This window comes from Punica granatum, chromosome 1 (genome assembly GCF_007655135.1).
Source record: "Punica granatum isolate Tunisia-2019 chromosome 1, ASM765513v2, whole genome shotgun sequence".
NCBI lineage: Eukaryota > Viridiplantae > Streptophyta > Magnoliopsida > Myrtales > Lythraceae > Punica > Punica granatum.
Window position 1 is genome coordinate 49,613,357 of NC_045127.1, and position 11,451 is coordinate 49,624,807.

Sequence of the window (11,451 nt, forward strand, 5' to 3'; positions counted from 1 at the left end):
TAAGATTATAATTCTTTCTTTTCCCTGTGTGGAATTATTATGTTTTTCAAAATTGATTATAGTTCCATTTTGAATAAAATAGTTTTCATAAACTAAGCAGGATCCAAAGTACCAATAATTATGTTGTCATTTATGCACTTAAATGATTAATTTGTTATATATAATATAAATTTTATTTGCTATAACAAATTTTTCAACATAAATTTAAAACCTTAGGAGATTTATATTGCAATAGTCTAATAATATATTGAACTTTGTACTTATAAGTTTTAGTTCTTTCATAGATCGTACAATTAACCTATCACTTGAAAATTAATTCTTTACAAATAAAACTTTTCATATTGATGAAAAAATACCTATATAAATTCATTCAAATAAAATTTCTTCTATATTTTTTATTTTATACAAATAAAATTTTCCAAATTGAGTGCAAAAATACATAGATAAATTCATTCAAGTTTCTCTTCTAATTTTATTATTTTTAAATTAAATCTATAAGTATATATTATTTAGATATTGACTTTTCGAGCCCTATATAAGTAAATATTTACCTTTTAACCCTATTTAGATATTGATCTGTATAGCCCTATAACAATAAATATTTACCTTTCTAACCCTATTTATTACATGGATTATAACTTATATATATAAATTGGAGAATGAGTAATGATGTAACTTTTCAAAATTATTCATTTCTCCAGTTTGGTAAAAAAATTAGTATGCCATAAGTTTTGAGGATAATTTTGTAATTATTATAAGTTTTGAGAATATATTAAACAAAATATTTCACTTCCAAATATAAATACTACAATTATTATTATTAGTATTTATAAACTCTTAATTTATATATATTTATCAATTTAATCTTATTTAATCCTAATTGTATATATATTTACTATTACGCACTATTTATTACAATGTATTTAACTTTATAGAGCTAGTTATTTGCCCGTCCTTTGCACGAGTTGATTGGATAAAATTTGTTTCGCTTTACCAATTTAGTATTCAAAATGAATTCAATTTTTGTACTTTTTGTTCATGTTCATTGAGAATTGTGAGGACAATACATTCTTTGAAACGTATTTAACTAAAAAGGTTAAAAGGAATGTATGATATATTTGGAATCATAATCAACTAATTATTATAATATTATGTCAATTAATAAAAGTAATATCCCACATTCAATAAATAAAAAATTAAAATAGGAAGCATGATGTAATAATTATAAATCATGATGTTCTAATATATATACATATTTGAAATATATATATATATATATGACATTAAATTTATGATTAGCCAATAATTAACCCTATTAACCATATAGGAGTAAAACTTATACATGTTAACAGACATATAGATATGATAAAATTTTCAAAAACAATTGATTGATTTCATTTATTTAAACCTTAAGGTTGAATCTTTTTAATATTTACTCCTATTAACTACCTGTGGGTAAAGCTTATATATGTTGATATATATATATATATAGATATGATGAATTTTCTAAAAAAATAATTAACTATATTTTATTTACTTAAATCCTAAGATTGAATCTTTTTTAACTTATATATTATTATTTATTTTAAAATAAAATTGATGATTATATTAAAATAGTTTTTCATATATTTATTTTCTTTTTATAAAATATAGAATCTATATTTTCCTCACAAATAATGTTTATTAGGGCATTGACCTTTCTAACCCTATCTATTGTCTTGTTCTCAAGTTTATATATATATATATATATATATGGGAGTAAAACTTATATACATTGAAAGATATATATATATGATGAAATTTTTCTAAAACAGTTGACTATATTTTATTTAGTTAAGTCCTAAGATTCAATCTTTTTATTTTATTTTAAAACTAACCCTATGTATTTTTTTGTTGTCAAGTTTATATAGATATAAATGGGAGTAAAACTTATATATGTTGAAAGATATATAGATATGATGAAATTTTTCTAAAACAGTTGACTATATTTTATTTAGTTAAATCCTAAGATTGAATCTCTTTAACCTTTATTCTATTATTATTTATTTTAAAATAAAAATGAAGATTACATTAAAATAGTTTTCATGTAATCATTTTCTTTTAATATTCTATTGAAGTTTGTATATAATGCAGTATAAAATATAGAATTTATATTTTCTTTATAAATAGCATTTATTAAGACATTGGCATTTTTAACCCTACATTATTTATTACACATTTACTTTATAATCCTATTTATTGTCATGTTGTCAAGTGTGTGTATATATATATATATATATATATATATATGGGAGTAAAACTTACATATGTTAATAAATATATAAATATGATGAAATTTTCCTAAAACAAATGACTATATTTTATTTACTTAAATCCTAAAATTGAATCTTTTTTACCTTTATATTATTATTTTTAAAATAAAATTGAATATTATATTAAATCAGTTTTTCATATATTTATTTTCTTTCAATATTCCATTAAAATTTTTCATTTAATGCATTACAAATATAGAATTTATATTTTTCTTGCAAATAGTATTTATTAATGCATTGAACTTTCTAACCTTACATTATTTATACATTTACCTTTCTAACCCTATTTATTGTCTTGTTGTCAAGTTTATATATATAAATTTTAAATTTTATGGAAAATTGGAGAATTATATTAAGTATTAATTTGAAAAATTAAAGGGGTGATATATTTTTCCTAATGTTAGTAGCAATTTTTATTTTAAAAAATTATTTAATCATATAAAAATTGTATATATAAATTACGCTTCATGAAATAATTGTATATCTAGCTATATTTTTTAAAGGAGTTGATGCATATGTATGATTTTCAAAGATAAAATATTTATTTACGAAATTTTGGTCATATGAATCAATTGTATAGATATTATTTATTTTATGGTTCTACTCCTATTTATTAGGTGGGAAGTTTATATATATAACTTCATATATATTTATAAAGTTATTTATTATTTAAAAAATATGTATATAATATTGTTCATATAAATTAATTGTACACGGATTTACAATCTACTATATTTATTGTATTGCAGTCCAGTTTATTTATATATTAGATTATTGGACAGTGCATTGCACGAATTTTGTAAGGAAAATTCTATTATAAACACAATAATTTGTATTTTATATCATGTAAAAATTTATTTTATATTATATAAATTTAATACGGTATATTCAAACTTGTGATAGAAGAAGTTCTTAAAAAAACTCTATGTAATATATACATCATTGCAAATATCAACTTTAATTACTAGGAAATTTAATTTAAAATTTGAATACTTTTATATCAAATCGTTAGTTTTATTTGATGAAAGAATAATACTATTAGAACCTATCAAAACTTTTAAATTTCATTATTTGATTTTTCTTTATTATAATTGATATTTTATATATTAATTTTTATAAATTTGAATACTTTAAGACAAAATGGCCCAATTATTTGAAATAAAAATTTACTTAATTGAGCTTTTATAGGATTAGTTATAATTCTTAAAATTTTAAATTGATTTTAACTTTATATAATTATAAATAATTATTTATTTGCTAATTAGATATATATTTATTTATTAATGAAATAACAACAAACAATAGAATATTTGAAATATTTTGTTCTTTGAATATTTTATTTTATTCATATTATTATTAATCATAATATTTATATTTATATTTTAATTTCTATAGAGTATTAACATATGAATTAGTATTGAAAAATAATAATATTAATTTTTATCTTTTAATTTCTATATGGGATTAACATATGAATTAGTAATGAATTTACTATGTTGCCCCTTTTTATTAGTGTGCTGTCAACTTGATACATATATATATATATATATATGGGTAAATTACACTGGTGGACTAAAAAGTTTTAATAATGTGTTAGGTTGGTCCAAAAAGTTTTTTTTGCTACTTGATGGTATAAAATGTTTCAAAGTTATAACATGATAGTACAAATTGTCATCTCGCCATTGACGCCGTTAAGATAACGCTGATGGTGCAAAATCGGTTTTTGTGGGACGTTACATGATAGTGCAAAATGTTTTGAAGTTGTAACTTAATAGTACAAAATGTTTTACGGAAGTTATATAATGGTGTAAAATTTACAGTCTTGTAAAGAACGGCTTGACGGCGTCAATGGCGAAATAACGGTTTGTACTATAATGTTACAACTTTGAAACATTTTGTACCATTAAGTTGCAAAAAAAACTTTTTGGACCAACCCGATACATTATTAAAACTTTTTGAATCACCAGTGTAATTAACCCATATATATCTATATATATATATATATATATACACATTGATAGATACCCCTTGGAAAACTAGAATGTATACATGGAGCAGCAAGGCAGTCAAAGTTGCGATTTTGGCTTGTAAAATCGTGCAATTTTACGTTTCTGTAGGCCTTAACGAGTCAGATCAAATTAGAATCTGAGAGTTGCATGGAATCGAGTGGAAGCACCATTCAAAATGATAGAAACGGTAGAAACGGTAGAATCATTAGAATCGTTCCGAGTTTGACGTTTCTATGTTGGCTTTCCTTTTTTCTCTTTCCTCAGGCTTGTTTCGTCGTTCTCTCATGGGAAAGGTAAGAAATCGCCGATTGGATGTTTTGATGCAGAGCAGTCATGGAGGCAGGGGCATATAACCCTAATTTGCGAAGAAGAAGAAGATGATGATCTAGGACAAGATGGGCCCATCTATTAGTGGACTTAACTGGCCCCACCCTAACTTATATAAAGAAAAATAAAATAAAAAAAGCAAAGAAACATAAATTATCTGGAAGAAGTGGAGCCCATATTTATTTTACCCATCATGCCTTGGGAAGAAAAAGTATTATGTAAAATTCATATAAATGGACTCAGGTTCACACTCGTGAGAGGACGTAGCCTAAATTTTATTGTTTAGAAATGATAATTAAATAAATTATACCTTATAGCAATTTTAACCAAAATTTCATGCTGCTAATGACCTTACTAAAGTTGAGATTACATTATTTGAATTCAATTCAAATAAACCTTGTGTTTGAATCTTATTTAAATCTATTTCTTTATGTAAGTAAACATATATATATTGCAAAAGAACAATTTTCCTAATTTCATAAAATCTTACGATTTTACGATTCGATTTTGTGACCCCTCTTCCGTTTCTACCTAGAAACTCAATTTTCACTACGTCATAGAGGAGTAAATATAATTTTTTAAATGGTCACATCCTTTAGGCCACAATTACATCATCTTATCGAACATTCACATTTAGTCATATATGAAATAAAAAATATATGTTTTTTTTTATTTTTCATCTATAATTTAACTATAAGATTGGTTTATCCAATCAAATTACAGTTATCTAATTACAATTTTTAATTTATATTAAAATTTATAATTTTTATAATAAAATAAGAAAATTAAGTGATGTGTGATTTTCATTTATACTAATGAGCACAAGGATCTCCTAAAAATTGTTTCACCTTTGTTGTATGAGTAAATTGGACATTAACCAAATGGCAGTATTAATTCAAGAGTTTGTGTTAATTATGTAACGGAACAAAATTGTTATATTATTATCTAAGTGAGGGCGAAATTTTAAAAAAAAATAAGGAAACGCTTTAGTGGAGATCGTACTTTCATGTATAGTAAATTAATTTAAATAAAGTAACTGAAAATACACAAATAATCTACTGATGTCCACTAAAGTAATATATTTAAAGTAATTTACTTAATAACCCACCGAAATAAAAAGAAGTAATTTACTTAATATTTTAAATACTTTAAAAGAAAATTTTATTTGGAGTTTCCTTTTAATTTAAAAAGTTGGGTATATGTCATCTATTTGGTTATATGTCATCTATTCATTGGTTGCATATCGCATGTATCATACATCCATTTCGAGTAACTACATCAAATGTATCGTAAATATTTCACAGTCATTGACAATTCAAATTTTGGAAGAAAAATTCACATAAAAGAATAATAATAAGAATCTATACTATCATATAAAGTCAATATTTCTTCATTTGATCTCACTTTTAGTATTCAAAAACTGCCCATATTATCTATTATTTGATTGATAAAGGCCATTAAATCAAGATAAAAAGAGTAAATGTAAAATAATAATAATAATAATTACCCATCAAAGAGGGTTTAATGCAATGGCGCTCGTCTTCGCTAAAATCAAGAGATCATTGATTCTATGCTCGTTATGGGATTATCCATACCCTATTATTATGATGTTATGATTTCTATTTCATTGCACTAGACCCGTGAGCCTCCCTTATTAGGATTTCTATTTCAAAGAAAGTGTAGCGCAGCGATGCATACCCTTACCCTGCAACCTAGAGATTCTAAGTTTAATACTCGGTGGGACTACTTGTAACCTCTTTATTAGCTACCAATGTAAACTCACATGCGTTGCACGTGATATTTAATCTTTTATTGATATTATAGAAATTTTATAGGGACATATGAAATAGAGATCCCAATAATAAGATATTTTAACTAAAAAACTCAATTATATAATTTCAAATTTATTTATATAAATTAGTGTAAAGATAATATAATTTTAACAATTTTAAAGAAATATTAATTTATCTACATCAATGAGATATTTACAATCATTAAAAGTGCTGAAAAAATTAGCTTGCGTTTGGTTTTCGAGTTGGATAAAATATCCAACTTAACTTGATTTCCTGCAACGATTACAAGTGTTGGCAAATATATTGATATGTGGGAATATATATATATATATATATATATATGCATGTATATATAAAGTGAAAGTAGATTGTGAATTTATTATTAAAAAATTAATTTTAAAAAAGTATGAGTGAGAAAGTATTATTAAATGAAAAGAAATGACAGAAAGACAATGAAATCAAAATATTCATAGAAAATATAATTATGGTATTGTATAAAATATTCATTTAGTCCATAGAAAATTTAATTATCTATTGAATTCCATTGCCATATTCGTTTAAAACTTATTTTTCATATGAAATAAACATAAATATATGTCCATTGTAATTTTATTTTGAATTAGAATGCTATTAAAATTGATTCTCTTTTAACTAATTTAATAAACGATCTAATATGAAAAAAGAAATGTTTATCCAAATTTCATTTAGTGAGAAAGATATGAAAATATTCCTTATTTTTAGATGTAAAGCAAATATTTTAAAATTTTTCCTTATTATTTTTAGATATCAAGATATGTCCACAGTTTTAAAGTAAATTAAGTCATCTAATTCAATTAAAAAACCTAATGTTCTCATCTGTCAAGTGCAAGTAAAAAAAGAAATTTTAATTAAATTATATGCACATTGACTTAACCACTTTCTATCTATTTTCGGAAAAAAAAAATCAAGCTGTTATTTATTATAAGAATTAATATCTGTTAGTTTTATAATGGTCGAAGGATCCAGTATGATTGGTTGAACTCAAGGACATGTTTATTTATAGCTTTGGCCGATCTAATATATTATTCAATTCCAAAACTTGCAATTGGTTATATTAAACCTATACATATATTATAAGTTCGATTAATTCATTAGTTTAAGATTATTTGAAAGATATGTAGTGATATGACATAATATTTGTGTACTGCATGTAACTTAAAATTAAGCTTAAAAATTTTGCATGCGAAATTGAAGATTTTATGAGGTAAAATTGAAAAAAAATGCATTATATTAAAGAAATGAATTTTTTTAAAAGGAATAAAAAAGTGCATTATGGAAAAGAAATTCTATCATTTAATCTTTAGAAAGCTACTATTCAATTGAATGGTCTTATTTGATGAAAAGCCACCATTAAAATGAAGTGTCATATTTCTAAATAATTAAGAGGTATTAATTATAATATTTTTCACTTGTATTTAAAGACTGCGCTAGAGATTATAGGATTGTCCCCATACATTGAATGAGCGGAATTGATACTTATGAGAGGTGTCTAGACACATTGAAGGGCTAAATGGGAATTATAGAAAATCGAGAAACACAAAGTGTTAGTGGCAATTGAACAATTCGAGGACTAAAGTGTTAGTGGTCTCTTAAAAAAATTATCATTCTGAAAAATGAATTATGTTAGGAAAAAGGTTAAAATACATGAAAATATATAGCTACTAAATCAAAAGGAATTATATTTATTCTTTTACTAAATTATAACCATTTTGAATTATAGTATTATTTTCTCTTAAGAATCACATAGTTATTTAGATCATATACTTTAACCAACTATTTTTTAAAGTTGAAATCAGGGGTATCCTTAACCTATTAGTTGAGATTAATTGTTTACATATCAACTTGGCATTGACCACGAGTTTCTTCTAGCGAAGTCAACAAAGTTTCTGTTCAATGAAAATTCTAATAAAGTTTTAGTAGTGTGTGTAATATCGCCTGTAACACCTGAACATCATTTTTCTAGTGGACCTTTGTCTCTGTCCCATATCACTATAAAATGCAACCCCCTTCCACAAGTTCGATTCAATAAACCTTAAAGTTGGTTCTTTACCTTGTTTCAAGAAAAAATGGCTCTCGTTATCGCGGCTTCACCACCCTTCATAATATTCCTCCTCTTTTTTGTAGCAAAACTCATGCATCTAAGAATTATTAACAACCAACACTTAATCAAGGCCCGGCTACCCCCGGGGCCTGTCCCCTGGCCAATCATCGGGTGCATACCTGAGATGCTACGGCGAAAACCGACGTTTAGGTGGATCCTTGGCTGGATGAAGGAGATGGACACTGAGATTGCATGCTTTCACTTCGGGAATGTCCCCGTGATCCCAGTGACTTGCCCCGCGATTGCCCAAGAGTTCCTGAAGAAGCAAGATGCCGCTTTTGCTTCGAGGCCACAGTCTGTGGCTGCTGGCACCTTCAGTGGCGGATATAAAACCACCATTTTATCACCCTATGGAGAAACTTGGAAGAAAATGAGGAAGGTGTTAAACTCAGAAGTCGTTTCTCCAGCGAGGCACCAGTGGCTCCATGATAAAAGAATCATGGAAGCCGATAACCTAATCAGGTAAATTATATATATATATATACATACATATATATATATATATGTACATATCAATAATTGGATGAACTGTATTTTGCTCAGTTACCGAATTTTTGCTTGAACATTTGCTTAGTGGTCACTTATTAAGTACATTTTCTAATAGGTACATTTACAATCAGAGCAAAAACTTTGGGAGGGTGAACCTGAGAACTGCATGCCGGCAATATACCGGGAATGTGATGCGGAGATTAATGTTCAATCAGAGATATTTTGTAGAGAAGATCATTGATGATGGAGCGCCAACATTCCGGGAAGAGGAGCATGTGGAAGCTCTCTTCGAGACTCTTAGGTACCTCTATGGATTCTGCATATCAGACTACTTACCTTACTTGGCAGGGCTTGATTTAGACGGCCATGAAAAGATTATTAAGGAAGTTCATGAGACCATTCTTAAGTACCATGAGCCTATAATAAGAGAGAGGATCCAAAAATGGAGGGAGGATGACGGTCGCAACTTCCGAGTGGAAAACGAGTTAGAAAAGATTGAGCCTCAGGACCTGCTTGATGTTCTGATTTCACTTAAGGACTCACGGGAGAAGCCGCTGCTTACACAGGAAGAGATTATAGCACAGACCTGGGTACGATTTAGAATTAGCAAACCTGTTACTTTATTTCATTTTCCTCTTGCTCGAACAGTTGAATGACGGTTACATTCTTGATTTGCTTGCAACATGCAAGTATATTAGTACGTTCAGAAAAGCGAAACATATTTTAATGTCAATTAATAACTAAAATTATGATACAGTATTTGATTGGAATCGAAACGTGACAACTAATTGATGAGGTTATGTACGTATATATTGTTATTTTAACTCTTCTGAAAGAGTGTGATTCTATTGAAGTAAAGACTATATGTATAGATACTTTGCTGTAGTCGCAGGCAATCATATATCTTAGATATCATTATTGCAGGAGATCATGATTGCGGGAATTGACAATCCAGCAAATGCAGTGGAATGGGCCATGGCAGAGATGATTAATAACCCTGAGATCCTCAACAAGGCAGAGGAAGAAGTAGACAAGGTTGTGGGAATAGAGAGAGTTGTCCAGGAACAAGACATTCCTAACCTTAACTACGTCAAGGCATGCGCTAGGGAATCCTTTAGGCTCCATCCACTACATTCCTTCAACCCCCCGCATCTGTCCTTATCTGAGACCGTCGTTGCAGGCTACCGTATCCCGAAAGGAAGCCACATTATTCTAAGCCGAAGAGGACTAGGCAGAAATCCTAAAGTCTGGGACAAGCCACTGGAATTCAGACCGGAGAGGCACCTCTTAAGCGGAGGCAATGCAAATAGGTGCAATGGCTTCCCCGAGGAGGTTTTGCTCACGGAGCCTAAGCTGAGGTTCATATCCTTTAGCACTGGGCGCCGAGGCTGTATCGGGATAACTCTTGGGACAGTTATGACGGTAATGCTGCTTGCAAGGATTGTTCAGGGGTTTTTGTGGATGAAGCCGCCAGAGCTATCAAAAATTTGCCTCGAAGAGTCAGATGGCGATTTGTCACTGGCCAATCCGTTGGTTGTATGTGCCAAACCTCGCCTGCCTTCACATCTTTACATACCCATAATTAAGGAGTGAAATTATATTTATGTTAGAGTGAGGTTAATTATCAAAATACATGACCTCCAATAATATAAAAATAAATCATTTGAGGATGGAATATTATGTTGTGATACACGTTCTCCTTTGGAAAGAGGTTTGGGATTGATATTTAATTACCAGTTGAATTTTCTGTATATATTTGCTTAGCTTTCCATTTATACGTACCAAATAATCAAGTGCATTGCACGCGAAAATATTATAATTTGATGCATAATTTTAAATAAATTTTAAATGAATCCTCATTCTTATTTAACCGTTGTTAGACACCATGTATTTATATGGAATATCGACTAATTATATTAAGAATGATTTCCGCAGCAAGTTTCAGTATTTTGATTTAGGATAACTCTAAACAATGAGAATGGTTCAATATGAGCCAATTGATAACAAAGGTTAGAGACAAACCTTTAGTATGATTTTAATTTATTAAAAATTAAAAGTAAAATTATGAGAAGTCGAGAAATAATATATTGAATTCCATACATTTATATTATATATATATATATATATATATATTATGGATTAGGCCCATGGACCACTTTTTTATAACCAAAAAAATAAATCTTATGGTGGTGCTCGTGTTTCAGTTGCATGTTTTAATTTCAGCTGAAATGTTTTACTTGGACAGTTATGACAGTAATGCCACTTGCAAGGATTATTCGGGGGTTTTCGTGTATGAAGCCGCCGGAGCTATCAAAAATCAGCCTCAAAGAGTCGGATCGCGATTTGTCACTAGACAACCCGTTGGTCCTATGTGCCAAACC

General features: G+C 27.6%; 1 protein-coding gene across 1 annotated transcript; it reads left to right on the forward strand.

Annotated features, from left to right (window-relative positions):
- The first annotated feature begins 8,546 nt into the window (after window positions 1–8,546).
- LOC116207312 (tyrosine N-monooxygenase-like) lies at window positions 8,547–10,663 on the forward strand. The gene is made up of 3 exons (XM_031540222.1): window positions 8,547–9,043; window positions 9,186–9,660; window positions 9,995–10,663. Exons 1-3 carry the CDS (start codon window positions 8,547–8,549, stop codon window positions 10,661–10,663), a joined length of 1,641 nt encoding a protein of 546 aa, XP_031396082.1.
- The last annotated feature ends 788 nt before the right edge of the window (window positions 10,664–11,451 follow it).